The sequence below is a fragment of the Moschus berezovskii genome, chromosome 6 (assembly GCF_049115385.1).
Source record: "Moschus berezovskii isolate FMDL1 chromosome 6, NW_MosBer_1.0, whole genome shotgun sequence".
NCBI classification, from domain to species: Eukaryota; Metazoa; Chordata; class Mammalia; order Artiodactyla; family Moschidae; genus Moschus; species Moschus berezovskii.
The window spans coordinates 76,188,090-76,212,313 of NC_142465.1; the positions used below are offsets into that span (position 1 = coordinate 76,188,090).

The following is a 24,224-nucleotide window of genomic DNA, read 5'->3' on the forward strand; positions in this document are numbered from 1 at the left end:
TGCCAGAGTGCAGTTGGGCCCCTCTCTGCCCTCCTCCACCAAAATCAAATGCAGAAAGGGAATGAAATCCTTTTGTTTGTTCGGCTGTGCCTTGCCCTTGCAAACTACTTCTGTCTCCACTCTCTCAGGAAAGAGATCGCAGCCAAGAGGCAGAGAAAACAAGAAAGGCTAAATGTTGACCTTGGCACTTATCAGGGCCCAGATGATTTGTGAAAGGTTTAGGGGATGTTTCTGACAGTGAGTAATGTTCAGTTTTGGCTGGGGTGAACTCTAGCTTCAGGCAGGTGTACCTTACTGTGGACCGTTTGGTCCTGCCTAGCCTACTCAGGTGGAATTCTAGGCCCTTCTGCTCACCCGGGAAGATGAGGCTCCAACCCTCTTTCCAGGGGCAGCTCTTGAGGCTGGGCTTTGCGGCAAAAGAGCAGACAGCAGGAGGGGCCCAGAGCAAAGAGTTGGGCTTTGGAGTGTGTGTTGGCTGCGAAGGAACACCAGGAAGGCCACCTGAGCCACCTGACGAGGCCAGGGCAGCTCCACATGCCTGGAGGTTCCGTTCTGGGCAGCCTCGGCCCCAGCTGATGCAATGCCTCCTTCTCCTTATCTTTTCCCAAGGTTCGTGTCAGTTGTGGGGCTCAAAGCAGGTGTCTGGTGCCCGATTCCATTTGTCAAGTGAACCTGGCCAATCCAACAAGACCCTGATCTCCTGCACCACTGCTCCTGTTAAACCTTCTGTTAACGAGAATGACACTATTTTAAAGATAATCTTGAAGATGCCTTAATTATTTCTTTAGAACAAAATGAACTCCAGAACTTTCACTACCAATAACAAAAACCTATTTGTAACTCTGTTTTCCAAATAATTGGAATACACCAGCATATTAGGTTCCTACACACTTCCTTCATTAATTTACCCCACATGCATTTATTGAGCACCTATTGTGTGCCAAGTTTGTCTGAGGCACTGGGGTGACAGTGATGGTCCAAGACAGACATTGTTCCTGCCTCCATATATTGCTGGTAAGGAAGGATGATAGGAATCAAATAATCATCCAAATAAATATAAGTGTGATGAATGCCGCAAAGAATTGCTACAAGTGCCAGCTTGCAACAGCGGATTCTTATCTGGTCCCAGAGGTCAGGGAAGGCTGCCCTGAGGGAATGACAATGGTACAGAACTGTGGATGTAAGACATCAAACTACTCGTCCCTCTTCATCAAGTTCCTTCTGTGAATCAAGTGCGTCTCATTTCATCTCCTCTGAGACCCTCTGAAGTGCACATTACTACCCCTACTTCACAGGAGAGGAAATCTTAACACAGGGAAGTGCAGTGACTGACTCAAGTGCACATAGCTGGTTAGTGACAGAGCTGGGAATCAAACCCAGGTCTGCGTGATTCTAATGATGTGCTTTCCCTCACAACACACAGCCTCTCCCAGAAATGCATTAATAGGAAGAATGTGGCTATCAGCTGCACACATTTTGCAATTACACCGGTGATGCTATCCATATCCTTCAATCCTCAGTACCAGCTATGATGAGCTTCCCTGGTGGCTCAGATGGTAAAGAATCTTCCTGCAATGTGGGAGACCTGGGTTCAGTCCCTGAGTTGGGAAAATTCCCTGGAGAAGGGAATGGCTACCCACGCCAGTATACTTGCCTAGAGTATTCCATGGACAGAGAAGCCTGGAGGGCTACAGTCCATGGGATTGCAAAGAGTTGGATACGACTGAGCGACCAACACACATCCACACCCACACCCACCAGCTGCGACAAAGGTTGAGCAGGTACTGGTAGCCCCATTCTGCAAAGAGATAACGGGAGCAGAAAAGCAAAACATGGCAGAGGAAGCCAGAATAAAGAGCTTCCTCTCTCGTCAAGGCTGAGCAAACCTCTGTGTTCTGCCCCTGGCATCACCAAATCTACCTGGAACCCTATGTGCTCTGAATGAGCCCCTTGATGTGTGTTCCCTTGATTTCTCTCTTTTGCCTACCTGCCTGGACACCAGTTAAACAGCTGTCAGCTCACGGGTGTGGGACAGTGCATCTGGTTTGTGTTTTGCTGAACTGGGTTGGGGTTTCATGGCTGCAGGTGGCCCTGGGGGCACGCGGAGGTAAATGAGAAAGGTATCTCAGGAGTGTGTCCTGGGGAGTAAGATTACAGGTGACCAGAGCAGAGCTGCATGAGACTGAGCCACCCCTGAGTGGACCAGGCGACCAAGGGGCCTCTGAGCCATGCACTGTCGTCGGCTGCCCTGGGTTTCTGTTTCACGTCTCCGATCACCTTGGCATTTTCCACCTAAGTGTTAGCTGAGAATCACTGGCTGAGAACCCCGGAAATTTCTGTCCCCATCTCCACCCTTGGAAACCTCACCACAAAGAGTTTTATAATCCGCCAAATACCCTGCATATGGGTGGGATTACACCTTGACCTCAAATATTTACTGTTTTTGCTACCGACTAAGAGTCTGGGCACTAAAATGACACTGCCTGGTCAGAATCTTTGCTCCCCTAACTCACCAGCCGTGTGACCTTGAACAAGCTAATGAACTTCTCATGCCTTGGTTTTTTTTATCCTTCAGAAGGAGATAGTAGTATTAACCATGTCATAGGGTTGTCACTGTGAGATTAAATAATACAATGTGGGTAAAGCACTGAGCTGCTGCTAAGTCACTTCAGTCGTGTCCGACTCTGTGTGACCCCATAGATGCAACTGCACTGAGCAGTACCTGGCAAAATAAACACTTACTAAGAGCAGGCTACTATTATAAATATTGTTGCTTCTGTTTCTTTTCTCCCTTCCTTCCTCACTGTCTCCCTCTATCAGTCCCTCTGTCTCTCCTTTTCTCCCTTCTTCCGTTGATTGTTTTTTAACTGTATAAGGCACTGGAACTACCGGGACCTGAAGCACCCCGTTGCTTAGAGTCCTGCCTGAGATCCCACAGCGAGAAAGTGGACTCAGCTTGGGAGACTCAGCTTTTAGGGTCTTGCTCTTTCCCCATGCCTCGTTCCTCCTTCCTCTCATTCCCTGGCATTCAGCATGGTGCCTTATCCATGCTCAATCAATCCTGGAGGGTCTGAATAGACAGCAGTTATAGGTTCAAGTCTGAGAGCAAGACTGTAAGGGCATAAATCCTGGCTCTGCCTCTGAGGAGCTGTGTGGCCTTGGCTGAGTTACCTAACCTTTCTGGGTTTCAGTTCCCACCTGGCCAATGGAATTATGATAATATGTTTGCCCAACAGGGCTTCAGTTCAGTTCAGTTCAGTCGCTCAGTCATGTCCGACTCTCTGCGACCCCATGAATCACAGCACACCAGGCCTCCCTGTCCATCACCAACTCCCAGAGTTCACTCAAACTCATGTCCACAGAGTCGGTGATGCCATCCAGTCATCTCATTCTCAGTCGTCCCCTTCTCCTCCCGCCCCCAACCTTTCCCAGCATCAGAGTCTTTAGCTGAGGCTTGCTGCTGCTGCTGCTGCGTCACTTCAGTCATGTCTGACTCTGTGTGACCCCACAGACGGAAGCCCACCAGGGTCCCCCGTCCCTGGGCTTCTCCAGGCAAGAACACTGGAGTGGGTTGCCATTTCCTTCTCCAATGTGTGAAAGTGAAAAGTGAAAGTGAAGTCGCTCAGTCGTGTCCGACCCTTAGCGACCCCACGGACTGCAGCCCACCAGGCTCCTCCATCCATGGGATTTTCTAGGCAAGAGTACTGGAGTGGCTTGCCATTGCCTTCTCCGTAGCTGAGGCTTAAAGGAATCAATAATAAAGTACTTATATCAGTGCCTCGCACATAATATATATGTGCTAAAGTGTAAATATAAATAAATATACTACTTAAGTGTCAACTATTATTATTGTTGATGATAACTGACTGAGGTAGGGCCAAAGCACAATTGCTGTTCAAGGGTTTCCATGATCATTTTTTTGGATGCATTTTCCTTTCTCCAGGGGCTGCTTTGGGATTCTTGGGCAGAGCAGATCCACAGCAGAATATGCTTCTCTCCTGACTCTTTCTTTTCACCCTCTTGAAGAATAGCTTTCTTTTAAAAATAGAACAAAAAGGTATCCACAAAGAACTCCTGACCTAACAGTGGCACTTTCCCTCCATGAGTCCTCCCCTTTCTATTTTCTCAAAAGGTGGGGCTCCTTCCCCTTCAAAACTATCTCTGAACAAGAACTCCACAGTAAGAAGGAAAACACATGGGTTTTCAAGTCTTGTAGATCTAATACCAGGAATCTGGCTTCTTTTAGACTATAGATCTGGGCCTTGAAGGATGAGTAGGAGTTAGTTTGTTCTTCAGGATCTCACTGGATCCTCCCAAGGACCAGAGCTACCACTGCCATTAAACAGGTAAAGGAGTTAAGACCCAGGGAGGTGAGGGCATTTGTCTCAGTTCCTGGTGCAGGCTGACCTGCTTTATACTTGTATCCTTGTCTTAAGGCTCTCTTCCTACAATTGATGAGCCTCGCACATGGTCACTGAGGATCAGTTCCTCCTTTGCCTCCTCCCAAGAAAAGTTTTAGACTACTTGAATGCCTGGCCAAGGGGCCTTGAAACAGCAGTATGAGAAGTAACCGACCTATGGCTTCAGTTAAAGAGACAATAGGGCATGGTGGAGACTGCGGTAGGCAGAAGCACACTTCCTAGTCTAACCTGGACAGCTGCTTCTCAGTGTCCGCTAATTCTGCCCTGGCAATGTGGACTCAGAGCTTCTGGTAAAGTCCCAAACCTACCACCTGGTAGCTTTTCTCCTTTGGTCCTAGTATCTTTTAGGGGAAACTCAACTTTGTCTTCTAATGACTGACAGTCTTTGCCAGGCATGAACCCTGGAGGCAGACTGCCTGGGTCCAGCTCCCAGCAGAACTGCTCAAAAGCTGTGTCACCCGGGCACACTACTTGAACGATCTTGACCTAGTTTCCTTATCTGTAAAATGGGGACAATAATGGTAACTACCACGCAGGGTTCTATGACAGTTAAGTGAGCTAATATATGAAAAGTCCTCAGTTAAAGCAATATAAGGGTTGATTACTATTATTATTTTCCTCTTTCCCAGGTAAAATTTTTCAAGTACTTTTGACTGTTTTCCACACACCATGCTTTCTGGAGTTTTCCACATTCTTATCACTCTTTTTTGGAAGGAAAGCCAAAGTGGTCCCTGTTATCCCCTCCTCTTGGTATTTACATCTTTGCATAGTTCCCTTCCTGAGTGTGAGTGGGACCATGACATGCTTTCCACCAAAATAATACAGCAAAAGAGATGGGATGGATATGAGTATACAAGTACACATGTACATGATCACATTACCTAGGACTTCAGTGTCCATCTGGGGAGGAGGTACTCTTCTCTGCTAGCACTGAAGAAGCCAGTGCCATAAAGTGAGCTCCTACCGAGAGTCACAAGGCCAGGAGTTGAGGGTGAACTTCTGCCTGCAGCCAGTGAGAAACTGAGTCCACAGGAAATGCAACGTGGCCACAAACATGGAGCAAGGAAGATAAAGCCATAGCCCTGGTCAACGTCTTGATCATGGCCTTTCAGAGCACCCAGTTAAGCCAAGCCTGGACTCCTGACCCATAGAAACCATGAGATAACAAATGAATGTTGTTTTAAGCCAGTAAGGGTGTGGTAACATTGTCATGCAGGAACAGATAACTAATATAGTCAATTAACCACAATGGTAGCTTGCCCCTATCTACTCTACTTTGTAAACTCCCTAATATGTCACTGGCCTGCTTAAAACAGGAATCCTGGAATACAGCAGCAAATCATAGCTGGCAACATTGTCACATTGTATGAGGGGCACCCAGCTGCACTGGCACTGCTTTTCTAACTGGCATAAGAGAACACTTGTCCATATGAGCGCAAGCTTCAGCTCCTACTGTGCACAGGGCACTAGGCTGGATGCTGCGAGGCAGGGCACTCATCTCTCCCATTCGTGCCCCTCCCCGGCAGACCCACTCTCTTGCGGTATTGTCCCTTGGCACAGGTGGTACCTGCAAGCTCATTTGTTTTCCTAATTCTCTTCCCACTTTACATCACGTTTCTCCATCACAGAGGAGGCAGAGAAAGTAACAAACGAGGTGAACTCACCTGATGCAGCTGGAGACATTGCGAGGAACCATCCAGTGTCAAGGAGGGTTATACTGAAACTCAAGGCTCACAAGCAACAGAGCTGGGGTTAGAAAAGTGCCTCTGACATCTAGCACAACCCTCTTTCCTCAAATGAAAACCTGCTGCTTTGTCCCTGTCAGCAGTAAGAAGCTGACACTCATTTTTGGTGCAAGATGTAGTCAGAGAACATTTGACTCTTCGTTCTTGGGCAAATGAACTTGCTTCTGAAAACCTCAGTCTCCTCATCTATAAAATGAGGCCAATGACACCTACTTGAGAGGGAGGGCAGGAAGGCTGACAGGACAACCAATGTGAAGTGCACAGCTCCAAGCAAGTGGTAGAGAAGCGTTGTTTCCATGATTACATTCTTTGCGGAGGATTTTCAAACTCTCATGCATCCCACTTTGCACACAATCATGAGAAAAACATTTATTGAGCTGCCAAATTGTGCCTGACATGTTCCCAGAAGGCATTTTTTCTCAGATTAAAAGGATCTAGTAGAACTTTGATCTCATCTGAGAAGTCTTCTCTGGTTACCCTAATCAAGGAATCCCCTACATGCTTCCTGGCCCTAGAGTCACTTGGTCTTCTCTTCTTCATTGCACTTACAACCTGCTGAAATGGTCCATCTATTTGCTTTCATGTCTACTGTCTGTTCCCACCCCACAAACACAAACTCTAAGGACAGGAACAGAGTCTGCCTTGTTAGTTGCTCTAGCTCAGTATTCAAAACAGAGTCAGACCTGGCATCAGTGTTCAGTAAGCAAGGACAGGGGAATGAAGGAAAGAACCTGTCTTGCTTTCTCCTATGAGAATTGGCCTGAAGAAGGATGAGAAGAAATTCAAGAAGTCAAACCATTTCAAAGAAGAAAAAACCATAGCATTCTGGCAAAACACTCCTATTTATTACATACTTTTCACATCCCAAGCACAGTGCCACGCCCTTAACATGGGATATCTCATTTAATTCTCACATTGACCCTATGATGTACGTGTGCTTAGTTACCCCACTGTACAGATGAGGAAACTGAGGTCCAGAGGAGTGAAACCTGCATAAAAGCTGACGGTTGGTAAGAGGCAGAGTTGGGGTTTGGAATGCAAATCACATTGCCTATGCTGCTCCACACTGCAGGAGCTGATGGAGGCCTGTGTTTGGGAAATGAATACTGAAATACTTAGGGATATCGCTTCTTGGCCTTTTGGCTAAGATCAAGTGAAATACTTAGGGATAAGGAGGCATCATGTCTGTAGCTAACTCCTGAACAGTTGTGTGTCAGTGAGTTTGTGTGTGTGTGTGTGTGTGTGTGTGTGTGTGTGTATGAGAGAGAGGGAGAGAGAGGGAGGAAAGAGAAAATGTACTAATATATTAAGCTCTAAGGGTAAGAAGTACCTGGTATTTCTTTGAACTATTCTTTCAACTTTTCCATAGATAGAAATTACATCAAAATAAAACACTTTTTAAAAAGCCAATAGTGGGGGAAAGATACAGCTTTGTCATGGTGAGGAAGAACACAGATCCTCCCTGGCTAAGAGGAAGCCTGGAGATGGGGGTGAGGCTGGGACAGACTCTGGAGTAAGAAGTTTCTATCATGGAGGCAATGTAGTGACAATGTTCCTTACTTAACCAAGTCAGCACTTCCTCGAACAGCCCAAAGGGTTTTAAAGGCCAGCTTCTAAATCCAGCTACTCAGTGCCGAGGTTACCCACAGAGTGAGGAGAGCACTGGTCCCCTGGGGTGTGGCTCCCACCCTAGTAATCCAAGCAATATACCAGTCTCTCCATCTCAGGTCAGGAGAGGGGCATTAGAATGCTGGGACTTCACACACTGTTATATAATTGTCCTTGGGGAGGTGGAAGTAGATACCCATTGCAGCACATTAAAAAAAAAAAAAATGCTCAGAGAGGGCAGTTAACTCATCCAAGGTAGCAAGGTGGCAGAACATGGATAGAACACTAGTGGTGTGGGATCCATCATGTGTTTTCATTCTTATTTCTCAATCCTACCGTCATTACATTACAAAAGCACTGATAGTCAGTCCTGATTCCTTCCCTTGAAATGCAGTCACCTTCTTTCCTAAGTATTATTTTCTAAAGTAGCTGTGCATGGGGGAAGGTAAATGCATATCCATCCTAAAGCATGGGCTTAGGAATCAGACAGACCTTGGGGACATCCCCTCCTATGGGATGACCTTGGGCAAGTTATTTAACCTCCCTGATCTTCAGCTTTCTCACCTGGAAGGGGAAGAGAGAATGCATCCAAATACTGCATTTTGGACTCTTGTTGACTATGATGGTTACTCCATTTCTTCTAAGGGATTCCTGCCCACAGATCAAACTGCCAATATCTGCTGGATCATCGAAAAAGCAAGACAATTCCAGAAAAACATCTATTTCTGGTTTATTGACTATGCCAAAGCCTTTGACTGTGTGGATCACAATAAACTGTGGAAAATTCTGAAAGAGATGGGAATACCAGACCACCTGACCTGCCTCTTGAGAAACCTGTATGCAGGTCAGGAAGCAACAGTTAGAACTGGACATGGAATAACAGACTGGTTCCAAATAGGAAAAGGAGTGCGTCAAGGCTGTATATTGTCACCCTGCTTATTTAACTTATATGCAGAGTACATCATGAGAAATGCTGAGCTGGAAGAAGCACAAGCTGGAATCAAGACTGCCAGGAAAAATATCAATAACCTCAAATATGCAGGTGACACCACCCTTATGGCAGAAAGTAAAGAAGAACTAAAGAGCCTCTTGATGAAAGTGAAAGAGGAGAGTGAAGAAGTTGGCTTAAAGGTCATCATTCAGAAAACTAAGATCATGGCATCCAGTCCCACCACTTCATGGCAAATAGATGTGGAAACGTGAAAGTCAGTGGCTGACTTTATTTTTTGGGGCTCCAAGATCACTGCAGATGGTGATAGCAGCCATGAAATTAAAAGACGCTTACTTCTTGGAAGGAAAGCTATGACCAACGAGACATTACAAACATCCATGTAGTCAAGGTTATGGTTTTTCCAGTGGTCATGTATGGATGTGAGAGTTGGACTATAAAGAAAGCTGAGTGCTGAAAAATTGATCCTTTTGAACTGTGGTCTTGGAGAAGGCTCTTGAGAGTCCCTTGGACTGCAAGGAGATCCAAACAGTCCATCCTAAAGGAGATCAGTCCTGGGTGTTCATTGGAAGGACTGATGTTGAAGCTGAAACTCCAATACTTTGGCCACCAGATGCAAAGAGCTGACTCATTTGAAAAGACTCTCATGCTGGGAGGGATTAGGGGCAGGAGGAGAAGGGGACGACAGAGGATGAGATGGTTGGATGTCATCACCGACTCAATGGATATGAGTTTGGGTAAACTCCGGGAATTGGTGATGGACAGGGAGGCCTGGTGTGCTGTGGTTCATGGGATCACAAAGAGTCGGACACGACTGAGCAACTGAACTGAACTGAACTGACCTGATCTAGGTGCTGCGGATACACCAGGAAAGGACAGACAAGGGCCTTGACCTTAAGGAATTTAGATTCTATTTGGAAAAGACAATGAATAAAAAATAAGTGAATAAGATTTTTTTTTTTTCAGATAGCAATACGTGAAAAAAGGAAATAAATTTGAAACACAGGGCAGTGGGAGGCATAAGTGACTGGGGATGGTTGTCCTACTTCAATCAGGGCATATGTCTCTGAGAAGGTGACACCTGAGCTGGATGCTGAATAACAAGAAGGAACCAGCCATCGCAGGACTGAGGAAGGCCAAGGGAGGAGATGAAGGCAGTCCTGGAGCTGGAACCAAGCTGAGCTTAGTGAGAGGATGGAAAGGAGGCCAGCATGCTGGGAACATGGTGAGCATGAGGGACAGCAGGGGAGGCAAAGGCAGTGATGGCAGGGACTACATCTTGCTGGGGATGGAAGCAGGAAGCATTCAGAATTCATTCTAAATGCATGAAGGATCCAGAGAGTTTTGACCAGGAGGGTTATATGGTCTGAGTTTTTTTCTTGAAATCAGATAATATACATAACGTTATTAGTACAGGACCTGGTACAGGGTAGCTATCTCATTGTTTACCATTTCTCTGCAGCACCACTAATCATTACAGACTTCCAGAAGGTGGGTGGCCCACGTGTATCTTCCTGCTAGAGGTGAATGCACCTGGATGCACCTGACTGGGGAAGGGGACTACTCTACACCCCTCTGACTTCCTCCCTACTCCTTACCACCCCCACCCTAAGGCAGATGCCAACCACCTCTGCCAGGCCAAGGGGCAGCCAGGGTAGGATCACTGGGCCTCCAGCTGGCTCCAGCTCCAGGCCTCTAAGCCGCCTTCACGTTGCTGTAAAAATGCAAAGCATTCTAGCCATTTTAATTACTGGGTGTTGCATAAGCCAGCAACCAGTTCATACAAAGGAACAACAGACAAAAAATGATTTTTCAACATGCCTTTGGCCTCTCCCCTCCTTTCTGCCTGAAATCAGCCTGCAATCACTGGCTCCTAGGCCTTGAAAAGCACTCCAGGTATGTGCAATCTCTTTAAGAGTTTGTTGATGTGACATCAAGATCTTTTTTTCTCTAAATATTTGAGGGAGAGGCAGTTCCAACTACCTTCAAGTGGTTTGGAAAGTTACCGGTCATATTCTTCCTAGACACACTAAAACTATCACAGGGGCTCCATATCACACACACTGAGAACTTTGTTATAAAAGAGTTCAGTGTGTGGTAGGTCTGTCTGGGCACCAAAACAGGGGACTTTTGGTTCCTGAAATTCCAAAATGACCACATGATAAGGTACTCCCAAGGCATGAACCCCAAACATAATATTCCAGCAGTGCCTGGATGTGGAGAAGAATTTCTTAAAGTTTGTAATGTGATTAGAGAAACCTCAAGTTCCCTAATTCTGGTTTTTCAGAAGCTTCTAAACACTTTGCTCACTAATAATCTGAACAGTTTGTTGAGGCCCTACTGTGCGTCAGGCATTGGGCTAAGTGTTCAGAAGAGAAAACTCAGCCTTTGTTGGCTAGCTTACTTCTTAAAGAGGGGAAATGACATAGAAACTGATAATCCCAGTGTACTGTGATGAAAATCAAGTTACAGATAATCTCTGATGGTGGGACCCCGCTTGGATGGAAGGAAAGGCTACCTGCACAAGATGATGACTTAATGAGTTTGCTTTAATAATAATATTGACCATGTCCACCCATTCATGGCTGACTCTGTACTAGGAATTCTGCTAAACCCTTCCCATGTATCGTTTTTATTCTTCACAACTCTCTGAAGTAGGCACTAATGCTGTCTCCATCTTATTGATGAGAAAATTAACAGAAAGGTTACTTGTCTAAGAGCACGGTTAATTAACGGCAGTGATGCTCTGGTAAATACTTCACAACTAGCTCTTCCAGACCAAACGCCTGGTTTGTAGCATCTGGCAATTACTCTAATGGACCTTCTTCAATCATGGCCAATTTTAAATTACCAGTGTGATGTCACTGAACGCAGAGCTGGGAAGACCGTTTTTGTCATACAGGTACAATAGCTGGAAATAACCTCAAGAGCATAGATGAGAGTATGTAACAGAATAAAATAATGCGGAAGTGATGGGTTTTAAATATTCATTACTGTATTTTTAATATAATTTGTTTGATTGTAAGTTTATACAACTGCATTTTTAATAATGCCTATGTCTAACAACTGACTGGCAAAATTCCAGAAAATATAACTATCAGCTCTCACTCACAAGCCAGAGTGAGACAGCTCCAACACATCATGAGGGGCTCTGTAACCTCACTTTTCATCCCACAAGACAAGTAAGAGGTAGCCGGAAGAGGAGTAAAGACACTGCTGCTGCTGCTGCTGCTAAGTCACTTCAGTTGTGTCCGACTCTGTGCAACCCCATAGACGGCAGCCCACCAGGCTCCCCCGTCCCTGAGATTCTCCAGGCAAGAACACTGGAGTGGGTTGCCATTTCCTTCTCCAATGCATGCAAGTGAAAAGTGAAAGTGAAGTCGCTCAGTCGTGTCCGACTCTTAGCGACCCCGTGGATTGCAGCCTACCAGGCTCCTCTGTCCATGGGATTTTCCAGGGGAGAGTACTGGAGTGGGGTGCCACTGCCTTCTCCAAAAGACACTGCAGGTCAAGGGAATAGCGTGAACAAAGACTTAAGACATGGAAATGAGAGAATAGACAATAGTGACATTTAGTGTTTGCAAAATGTTTTCAGCCCATCACTGGAGTGCAGGGCGGTGGTAAGTAGCACAGAGCTTGGCAGTGAATTTCCAATTCTGGTTCTGCCACTTATTAACTGTGTGATCTTGACCACGTTTCTGAACATCTTTATGCCTCAACTTTCTTTTCTGTAAAATGGGCATGATAGTAACTGTTGCTACATCTTAGGGTTTTGAGAATTATATACATTTATACTTGTAAAGTATATATAATACAGGACCTGCTACATAATAAATCCTCAGCCAGTGTTAGTTATTTATTACTTTGATCCTTAAAACTTCCTCTGTGAATTGAATGTTTGTCCCCATTTTCTAGGGTATAAATATAAGTTTAGAGATAAACTCAGTAGATAGAAGAGATAGAATTTCAGTAACTGTTCTGATTCTAGCTTCTATGCTCAACCCAAGGCAGAAATCACACTGACCCCATGAGTATCACTCTTCAGTAAGGTCTGCTGATGCACTCTCTGGCCAACTAAGTGTCCTACTGTTAGGGACCATAGCTGATTCCTAAACACCCGGATTGATGGGTGCAAGGCATTCTGGGAAGGAAGACCCACCCAGTGACAGACCCTGGGCATTGTCTCCTTGTCTCCTTGCTATTTTCTGCATGTTCACCTTCACCCTGAAGAGGAAGGCTGGCAGGGTGGTTAAGAGTACACACTCTTGGGCCAGGCTGCTCTGGATTCAAATCCAAGCACTGCAGCATCCTGCCCATGTGACCTTGAGCAAATTACATAATCTCTCTGTAGCTTTGTTTCTATACCTGAAGAAAAAAGGGATGGTGAGGATAAGCTCATCTACCTCAAAGCTTTCACTGTAAGATTAGTATGAATTAATATACGAAAACTGCCTAGAAGAATGCCCTGCATTTCATAGGCACACTATAGGAATTAGCTATTATTATCAAGGATTGTTTTCTTTGCTTCCTCCTTTCCCCCATCCCTTCTCTGGGTATTATGGACATGGTCAAAGGGGATATGACATGGGAACATGGTCTTCATTAATAAATAAAGCTCATCAGACAGCAGGCTACTTAACTGCAGGGATCTCATTCATCTCGGTACCTGGAGGGCCACACCCTGGTCCACACAGGTTCTCACTGTGCCAGAGCCTTATTCTCTGCATTTTGTCTGATCCTCGTGCAGATCCTATGAGTTGCTCCTCTGTTTTACCATTAGATATCTGAGGACATGAGTTTGAGTAAACTCTAGGAGTTGGTGATGGACAGGGAAGCCTGGCGTGCTGCAGTCCCTGGGGTCGCAAAGAGTCAGACATGACTGAGTGACTGAACTAAACTGATCTGAGGCTCAGAGAAGTTAAGGAACTTTTCCAAGGTCACAGTGTGAAAAAGTCAAGAGAGATCAAAACCCAGGTTTATGGACATTACAAACCTTGGTGCCTAACCCGCTCATCAGTCTGCCTTCTAGAATATTCCATTGGCAAGTAATGAGCGGTCATAAAATCTAAACCCCTGGTTTTACATTTAAAGAAAGTGGGTCTGTTGATTTACTCATGGTCACTCAACATTGTGTATGGAAGAACTGAGATATAAACCTGGTATACTGTCTCAATCTCATGCTTAAAATTTCAGAAGGAAATGAAGTCATATTCATCAGCTGTTAGAAAATACTGACCAATATTTTATCAGCTTGCCTCTGGATTCTGGGCTCTTCTTTGGTAATACAAATGTAATTTTCCAGTAGCATTCACTCAGTCATGAAGGCCATGATCTTACACCAGATACTGCCTGCTCTATGATTTCTCCTGTCTCATCTCCCCTGCAAACCAGGTCAAAGAAGAGATGATGCATAAACGCGCCCTCACTGGCCCTCTTTCGAAAGGTACAATGTCCCCTGCTTGGCTGTATCACACAATGATCAAGAGCTCTGAGTACTCAATGGGAACCCAAAAGACGAAGAAGAAGTCACCCGCAGGCCATGAACCTATGGATACAGTGACTTTTCAGTCTCCAGAAAGAGTGCTCATTTGGAAAGAGGCCTCTAGGTCTGAATCACAGTTCTGCCACTCCCTTCCTTGTAAGGAACTGGACATGCAGTTTAATTTTTGAACCTCAGTTTTCTTGGCTATCAAATGGACATAAAATAATACCTATTTTTTAGGGTTGTGACTATTGGAGGAAACACTATTGAAAATGCCTTGTATGTAGCAGGTACTCCATTAATGCAAGTTCCCTTTCCTTTCTCTCATCTTAGAAACCTTTCCAGTTTATCATCCCTAGGTTGATGAACGTTACAGGACAGGAAAATAATTATTTACTGCATATTTATTATGTGCCCAGCCACGAATTAGAGAAATCTGGAGTGATGGAAAGATGATGAGATACTAAGGGGTCTGATTCCTTGCCTTGTCTTTGTCAATAATCCTGTGTGACCATATAGAAGTTCACATCTCTGGGGCTTTTTTCCATAGGGGTTGGATTTGATGACCCACGATTCTCTCCGACCTCCGGTTCTCTGTCTTACTCTTATGTGGGTTTCTAAACATCTCCCCATTCCCTGGTTGGGTGGCCCATCTCCTGGCACACCTGACCCTCCTGTTGTAGATCATGCCACCCACTATTGTTTTCACGTCGTTCTCTCCTGCGAGACTGGGAACTCCTTGAGGGTGCTTTGTGCCTTGTTCACTTGGATCCCTAGTGTGCTGGTTGCATACTAGTGGATACCCAGTCAGGGTTTAAGGAAACTGGAAGGAAGGAGGGCAGGAAGGTGAGAACCACATATTTTCCTTCAAAGAGCTGACGATCACACTGTGACACACAAGCTGTGAGGCAAACAGAGGCTGCCAGTGACTGCTTCACAGTAGAGCAAGTGGAAAGAAGGCTGTCTGTCTTCTGAGCACTGAAGCTATAACTCCACATGCTATGCAAATGCTTCACAGTAAATCAAAACATGGTAAGGGGAGAATTCAAAACCCAAAACTCAAACTTGTTAATTTGAGGATCATTATAGGATGGTGACTTACAGTCAAAAATATAGAAACCAAATGGATCATAATATTCCTAGTACAGAAACAGTCTAGGCAAAAGAAGCCAGGAGTGTCAGGTTTGGAGCAGAAAAATGGAAAGACCAAGGGAGCCAAAGTTGGCAATATGTGTATGACCTTGTCACTGTACAGACAGAGGGACTCTAGCCAGCAGTTGTGGGCACTGTCACCCTTGTGGCCAAGGACTCCTCTCAGTGAGAAGGATAATTCTACACTATCTCAGCTGAAATACCCTTCTGACCTCATTCCCTGTGTTCCAACTCTTTCTGATGAGAGACTAGCTTCATGTGAAGCTCGCTATGGTTATCAGGAAAAAACATGAGGGTCCTGTTGACACACGTATCCTATCCCACATGACAATTATATCTCTCATGGGAAACAAAGATAATGTAGTTTGCTCGGGATGCTGGTCTTCTTCGAGTCCTAGTGTTCCCGGGACTGATCAGCTCGGAGCTGTATCTAGTTGACTTTCTGGACTCGAGAAGCTGGATTCCAGAACCTCTGTTACGATGAACTTGTGAAGCTGATACATTGACCGTCCCTCCCCTCATTTTCTCTGCTATTCATTGGTTAGTTTATTTTTTCAATATTTGGAAAGTGCCTATGAGTATGAAGTGCAGATGCCATGCTAGAGACTGGGGAAGGGCCTGGATTTGCTTGCTGTCTAAGGGAGAGAAAGCCATATCAGCCACTAGGGACAACAGAGTATGGGAGGAACCTGGTGGGAATCTGGGGGATACTGTGTGAGTGGGAGGGGACTGAAGAAGGAGAGGCCTTGGAAGAGCATTCAGATCTGCTGAGGCAGAGACAGGGTCAGGAAAAATATCCTTGAGGTAATTCAAGTTGAATCTGGAACGATAAAGATCCTGACAGATGAGACAGAGGAGGGTCAGGAATATAGTGGTGGAAGGTGGATTCCAGGCAAAGAGTGCAGTGCAAACAAGCCTCAGATGCAGGAAACTGAGAGCTGGAACACAAAAGGCTTGAAGATGAGAATGGGGACATAGGTTGGAAGCATAGGTTGAATGGGGTCATAGGTTGGAAGCATAGGTTGAATGGGGACATAGGACAGGACATGCTGTTGTGTAACTGAGAGCTGGAACACAAAAGGCTTGAAGATGAGAATGGGGACATAGGTTGGAAGCATAGGTTGAATGGAGACATAGGTTGGAAACATAGGTTGAATGGGGACATAGGACAGGACATGCCATTGTGTAACTGCAGGGATAGCAGTCACGATGTATTCTGCTCGAATGGTGCTCCTCTGGGGGCCCCAAGATGAGCCAGAGCACATGAAGCCTTGTACGCCTTTCTTGGGAGCTTAAGACTTTGTTCAGAAAGTCATGGATAACAAGTGAATCATTTTAAGCCAAAGACAGCATGACTTCAGATTTATATTTTAAAAACTTAACATGAGCAGCAGTGCAAAAGTTGAATTTGACAGAGAAAGGCCCTGAACTGAGTGAACAATTAATGCAACGATTGAAATTGTCAGGAAAGACTACAGGGGCCTGATCCAAGGCAGACATGGTGGAAAGAGGGAGGAAGTGAAGGTTAGAAGAGATGCATGGAGTGAGAATCTACAGGACTTGGTGAATGAGGGTGCCACGGGCAAGGATGGGTCACACCAGAGAGGACTGAGAGGAAGACAGTGAGTTTGGACTCTTAGGGGTCTGAGGAGCCCATGGAACCTCCAAGTTCAACTGTCCAGGGGAAACTGGGTCTAGACAAGACCTCAGACAGATACTGCTGCTTACAGCAGCGGACAGACCAGAGTGGGAGGTGGGTCCAGGGGGGACAGTGGGATTAGCCAGGGGGAGTGTGGAAGCTAGGAGGGAAGGGAAGGGATGAAAAGGGATCCTTGGGACAAATTGGGCAACACCTATATTTTAGTGGCAGGAAAAGCCTGAAGAGTCTGCAAAGAAGACTGAGAAGGTACAGTTGGAGAGGCAGAAAGCAAAAAACCCAGAGAGAGTGGAGTCTCAGCAGTCGAGTTTAAGGAAGGATGTGTTTAATGGTGTCCCCATTGCATAGGACAAGTCAATTTCAATTCCAGCAGGTTCCTCCAAAAAGGGCTCAAGCACCTTGGCAGAAATGGGATCTCTACCCCAGTCTGACAGCAGAACAATCCTATATCTATCTGACCATCCCATTCCACAGAGCAAGCAGGCAGAGACACTCATGTGTGTCTTCTGTGCAAAGCAGAGCATGCAACCTTCAAAGAAACCACAAAGGAGCTGCTCATTTTTAAAGGAAAACACATGGACTCCATGGGCATAAGGAAGACATTAAGACGGTCGAGGAGGAGACGTTCTGCTTCCACTTCATATTACCCTCCATAGAAACAGTCAACCAACTGAGTACACAGTCACTTAAAAAAGAGCAAGTGATGGAATCTTAGCTCGGTTTCCCATCTCCCACCACCCCAGTAAGAAGGAGCACAAAATATCACCACTATGCACATGTGTTTTCTGGTTTAAAATCTCTGGGAGTAGCTCGCTGCAAAAAGAAATGCCGACACCCCAGGATTCAGGTGAATTCAGCCAGAAACTCACACTAAGAGGTCTTCACTCCCTGGCAGGATGGGGGAGAGCCGGGGAAAGAGACGCCCTGCAATTTTATTGCCATGAAATTGGCTCCAGATGGAAGCAAGGCAAGGTGTTCACTCCCTGCTGGTACCAGACACAGAGAGAACCTGAAGTGCCTGCCACCTTAGGTCCAAAATCCCCCAGTGCCGGGTGGTGGCCCTGCTGAGGGTCTGGTCAGGGCTCACGGTGCAGGGTGGACCGGAGCTGTCTGTTGCTCAGAAGAGACTATTTTGAATGCAATGACTTTCAGATGGACTGTGGGTTTGGGGGAAGGCGTGGCGGCTGGGGTCTGGAGGAGAAGGGGCAGGAAAAAGGAGAGGTGTTTCCCTATACGGCCGCAGAGATGACACACGTCTTAGGACCTTCTCCAGTTTCAGTTTTCAGAGGCCAGCTCTGCCCTGGAAGAGAAGGACCATGGAATCCTCTGTTGTATTCCCAGGTCTCCCCAATACCCCTCAAACCCATGATTCACACGTATGTAGCTTCCTGAGAGCACAGTTCCCCTTGGGTTGACATGTGGCCAGCCTGGGGGTGGAGAAGCTGGGCAGCTGCGGACCCAGACGGGATGCTGACTGAGAGCTTTGTGGCCACTGCAGACAGGAGGGTTTAGCTTCACCCACTCAAAGGCACCCACACCCCACTGACTAGTGTGGAACTGTGCCTTTCCCCCCTTCTCAGTGAGACCAGCTGAGGCTTCAGGCTGAGGGAATGGGTGTTCTCTGGCTTACAGCGCCCCCTAGCACTAGTCAAAGGGATAGAGCCTCTGCCTATCTCAGTACTGGCTGGTGGGGCCAATTAATTCCATCCATTCAGCTAATCCTTATTGACGTCTTTGTTACCAACACTCTATCTTTATTACGAACACTGTCCTCAAGGAACTTACAATCCAGGAAGGTAAACAATCACATTACAGTCAGACAAGTAGCGTGAAAGAAAGAAGCACAGGATAACATGGGAAGGGGTTGACAAAGACTGGAGATTGGAATCAGAGAAGGCTTTCTAGAGGAGGTGACATTTAAACTGTGATCTGAAGGCAGTACAGGAGTTCAGTGAATTTTAGAAATAAGGTATGGCGATAACAAAAGGCTTATTTCTTGATCTTTTAGTGCTTATGATGCAAGATGCAAAAAGACAGAGAAACAAGTAATTACAATGGGGCTCTATCAGGAATAAGCCCCTCAATCTCGTCTATGCCTTCACCATCAAAATCTTTGGTTTCAGCCTGAGTCTTGGAGGAGAGAGCAGAAAGCAGAATAGGAACTCAGTGTTGACTGAGAAATTGATGGACATGCTTTAGTCTTAGTCACATTTAATTTTTTTCAAACTTGTTTAATGGCAAGATCTATCTTCCCTTCAGAGACATTCACCTTGTCCTTGAGACTTTTCCATGGTTCCTGAGAATTTTCAGCCAGGGGGCGATCTTGGAGATCGCTGAGTTACAGCCTTCATCCAATGAACAAGAAAACTGAGTCTAGACAGGTGAGGTGACTTGCCTCAACAACTGTTTCTGCAGCAACCTTTGGAACAAATCTCACATCTTTTGCTTTTGTTTTTCATCCCAGCCTCTTTTTATCCCCCAGAAAGAAAATTTTCATGTGTCACTTTGCAGCAATATACTTGAAATGCTTTCAAAAGATATTAGATAATTTGAAAGGGAAAAATAAACACACAAGAGATAAATCTCTGAGGAGTACAGAGCTGCATTTATTATGATTGGCTCAGAGGTGATTATTAACATAACAGAGAACTATTTAGTCAGTGCAATGTAGTTCTCTACCTGTTGGGTACTGTACAAAGGGACTCTGAAACTCATCTATAGACTTGAAGTGCAGATTCAGGACTGTGAGTGGCTGCATAAGAGTATAAATGTTAGACCATGCACTGCAGTTGGGGGGACTGGGGCCACGAGTGTGTGGAAGAGCCCAGGTAAGCAATCGGGCAGACACAGCACAATCTCGGCTCTGCCACGAGCTAACCATGAGACTTTTGGGCAAATTTCTTCACCTATCTGAACATTATTTTCCCCACCTGTAAAATGAGGATGGGCAGACTCTCAGGCCACTTCTCAGGTCCTCTAAATGTCTATGAGAGATTTCCCAGAGACCCTAGCATCTTGGAACTGGATATGAAGAGGGGGTGGACCACTCAGATTCAGAAACTTCTTCAGTTCTTCTGGGGTTTACGAATCTATCAGTGTCCTTAGCTGTCAAGACAAAGTGGGGAGCCGGTATTTTCATTCTTATTTACCATTAGCCCCAGGCTCCCTCCATCGAGCTTCTAAAGTGGACTTGAGAAAGCAATTCTTACATATTATTAGGTCCATGGACACAAGGACATCTGGATTGATGGCTATGAGGTCTGCTTGCTGCCCTCGACCCAGAGGAAGTAGTGTTCCTCTCTATAAGGATTCATGAAGCTTGCTTTTTCTCTTGTTCAAGGTGAGGACTGAGGAGGGATGGAAAGAAGATCGTCCCCTTGGGTTAGACCTTAGGGAGAACTTTCCAACGGAAACAGAAGCTGAACTCCAAACACACTGACCCAGTTTAGGATAGAGAGTGAGAGGAAATAAACCAAAGGGCAATTTTGCTACCTTTCAGCTAGACAAACAATCAGATTACTCTTACACTGATATAACTAAGTAACTGCCACAAAATCATACGCTTCAGATGTTTTCTGTAAGGAACCTGCTGCCTGAAGTTCAGCAAAAGTTATTTCTCTGACACTCACTGTCTAGGCAAGCCTTCCCTTGGAGAAACTGCCGGTAATTTGGACAAAACCTTAAGGTGAGAAAGAAGAGAGAGTGCAAAGAGAACGCTTTGACACGTGAGATGCTTCTCCAAAGTGGATTTGGCCTGGAAAGGCCTATAAAACTTTCCATGTGACTGGCACAGTGCAGGGATAAGTGAAACTCTCAAATCCTATAAAATATGCCCTCATTCAACCTGGATCCTTGGAGTGGCCTCCAAAGTGTCCACAGCTCAACGCTCAATGGGTCGCTGGCCACACCCATACCCGTGTCCCCTGAGATCCTAATTTGCACCTTGAGGAGTAAAAAGTAGCCTGCTCAAATATCTTAGGCTTCAAACTGTTTCTTCCAGTGTGGTTGGGGAAGTAGTACAACTACAGTTCATGGAACAAAGAGCAAAATTCCAAGTAAACACTGAGAGAAGGAAAGCTCGCTCTGGATGGGGCTACAGTCAAAGTTAGGATGGGAAGGGTCTTACAAGTTGGGAAGGAAACAAGACAGAAAAATGTGGAAACTAGATTCCTCTCCTTACAGCTAAATTTTTAAGGTGGAAAGGGGAGCTTTAAAAATGTTCTTGGAAATATCATTTCCAATGAAGCTTTCTGCTCCTGCCATTTTGGTGTCACTTCTCTGAGGTGTAAACAGAGGAATTTCTGAGAAACAGGATGAACTTGCACTTCAGAGCAGTACTTCTCATCCTTCTTTTGTTCCAAACTTTTACCATTTTTATTGCCAAATCATTTTAGTCTCTTTCCAAATGGGATGAGTTGGGAGAGAAAGTGAGAAAGATGCAAGAATAGAAAGAAGATTCCAGCTGCAAAAAGGACACTTGCACAGTTAAAGCTAACTGCCACTAAAAAGTCCAAGAAAATAAACACCTCTCTTAAGGCAGGAATCAGAGAATTCAGTTCCTGGCTGGTTGCCAAGTAATGGCACCTTTCTGCAACAGTTTCCTCATCTGGAAAGTGTGAATAACACTTTGTGTTTTTCCTATCTAAAAGGATCATTGTGAGATGTAATGAGGTGAGGTATGGAAAATATTAATATAAGGCAGACTCAATAGGTTACTGAATAAGAAAAATAGTCATAGTATTAGTTTTTAGCAGTTATCCACTATTGCTCATATTCTTGAATCCTGGATAGTTCTCCAGGATCTAGTTTCATTCCAGGTTGGGATTAGTTCACCCCTAATTCCTCACTGAAGGATGGAGACCTGTTTGCCCTAGGTGGGGTTACCACTTCCTCGTGCCTTAACTTACTGTTTTTCAAGCAAGCCTAGGGACTTTGCACTTGCTGTTATCTCCTCCCAGCTGCCAAAGGGCTGAGGCTTCTTGTTCACAGCCAGGCTGTCACCTTCTCAGCCATTTTGCTTATTATCCCGTAGACAGCAGCGCCCTCCGCAGTATTTCTAACCCATCATTCATCATTCAGGGCACTGTTACCTTAGATAATCACCCTATGTACTCATGTATCTTCGCATGTATTGCCTACTAGTTCCATGGGAGCAAAGAGTTCGTTTTGCTCATCGCAGAATCCAGAACGATGTCTGTTGAACGGCCTCACAATTTACTCCGGCTGAGCCCGGGGGAAAAAACCTTTCATTACAGCCAGTTCCAAAAGGCAAACGACTTCCCACTGAGCAGGAAAGTCAGGAGCAGCGATACGCGGAGGGATAGGGGATATGTCAGCAACCTGGTTCTTTCCCCTCTGACCCTGCTCTCTCCAGAGAAGGCACAGTTAGCCTTTACTAATCCTTTCCACCAGGCGCAGTCAAGGTCCCCTAGGCAAGGCCACCTCTGACCTGCCAAAGGGGTTGGTGCTGGGGTGGGCGGTAGTTGATTTTGGTTTGGGTCAGAGGCGCCCAGAGGGCGGGGTGGGCGTATGGCGGGGTTGCAGGCGAGAAGGGCAAGGGGGCGCCGCTCCGAGGGCCCCTGCGCCAGCGCGTACCAGGGGCGCGTCCAGCCCACCCACTCGCGTGCCCACAGCTGCATTATTCCCTAAAAGGACCTGAACGGGACGGGCGGCCCCGCCCCGTCGCCCCGCGCCCCCGGCCCCGCCCCCTTTTTGGAGGGCCGATGAGGTAATGCCGCTTTGCTATTGGTCGGAGTCGGCGGGCCCCGCGAGCTCGAGAGGGGGTGCCCGGGGGGACCCGCGCTATATCACTCGGCCGCGGGGCTGCAGCGCAGAGCGGGCAGCGGGCGGGCGCTCGGACAGCTTCTCCTCCTTCTGCTCCCTCCAGCTCCTGCTCCTCCGCCCGGAGAGACTATCCACCCGCCCAGTCCTGCGCCAGCGCCGAGGCAGCTCCGTCGCACCCCATCCCGTCCCGCCGGGCACTCGGAGGGCGGCGCGCTCCAAGCCAAAGTTGCCCCCCACAGGCGGGCGGGCGAGCGCAGGCTGCAGCGACCCGGCCCGTGGCGCGCAAGGCAACTTTGGAGACGCGAGCAGCAGCCCCAGCAACGGCAGCGGCGATGACTCCCTGGCTCGGGCTCGTCGTGCTCCTGGGTAGCTGGAGCCTTGGGGACTGGGGCGCTGAGGCGTGCACATGCTCGCCCAGCCACCCCCAGGACGCGTTCTGCAACTCTGACATCGGTAAGCGCTCCCGGTGCCCCTGCCGGAGCCCCCGCGATGACCGTTCGCTCGCGCGCTGCAACCGGGACTCCGTCCGGCGCTGCTATGCCAACCCCCGCTCCTTTCCATTGCCTGGGCTTGGGGGGAGGTCGTGGAGGTAGATACTGAGGTGTGTTTCAGTATGACCGAGGTGGGTAGAAGCAAAGAAACCCACCGAGACCGAGTGAACTCTTTGCAGCCATGCTCTTTTAGGACGTGAGGTCTTTTTGACATCTGGAAAATTACCCTTTTCACTATGGCCGGAGAACTGTCTGGGGAAGAAAGGTGGAGAGAGCATTTCTAAAACTTGCAATGCTAACTAAAGTGTTGGGATGATGAATAGTTAAAAAAGAAAAAGAAAGAAAGTTGCCAGTCATGTGCAGGGAAAAGTACAGGAAAAACTTGAAGTTTTCTGAGTTTTCACCATAACCCCACGATGTTCATTCTTTTCACTGAGACCAAACTCAGCCTCACACTCCCAAGGAAAGTGCGAACTGAGCTTCTTGTACTGCCAAGTTTGGGTGGATTTAAGGGGGGAAATGAGAAGGAATCTGTGGGGTTGACCCTCCCCGAAGGAACTGTATTTGAGAGTGTTGATAGCAAGCAGGAGGTGGCGTGTGTGAGGGATCACTTATCACATAGCTGTGAGAATTCACAGGAAGGCTTTTTTTTTTCCTTGAATGTGTGTGGGGTGGGGGAGACAGGGCAGTGGAAAACAGATTTGTCATCAAAAGAACAAAGATGCCAAGGGTCACATCATGGTGACTATTCCAAATCCGACTTAGTGTCTTGATTAGAGACAAGGTCCTTGAGAGTCCTGGGAGAACTTGTTTCAGAGTGTTCGGGACACTTGTGCTTGGATGGCCAGAGGGGGAGTAGCAGCTGGAAAACATCTCTCCTCTCCTTTCCAGCTCATAAAGCATGCAAGTCTAGTGGTCCTTGCTCTGTGTGTGTG

The 24,224-nt window shown here is 46.5% G+C and overlaps 2 protein-coding genes across 2 annotated transcripts in view; one reads left to right on the forward strand and one right to left on the reverse strand.

The window, feature by feature from the left end:
- Window positions 1-24,224, reverse strand: part of SYN3 (synapsin III) — a 446,058-nt gene that overhangs the window by 237,157 nt on the left and 184,677 nt on the right. The window lies entirely within an intron of this gene.
- The window catches only part of TIMP3 (TIMP metallopeptidase inhibitor 3), a 59,405-nt gene continuing 58,002 nt past the window's right edge, over window positions 22,822-24,224 (forward strand). The window contains exon 1 of the mRNA XM_055394946.2: window positions 22,822-23,251. Coding sequence (XP_055250921.2) covers window positions 23,131-23,251 — 121 coding nt within the window. The 5' untranslated portion in view covers window positions 22,822-23,130. The remainder of the gene's footprint in view (window positions 23,252-24,224) is intronic.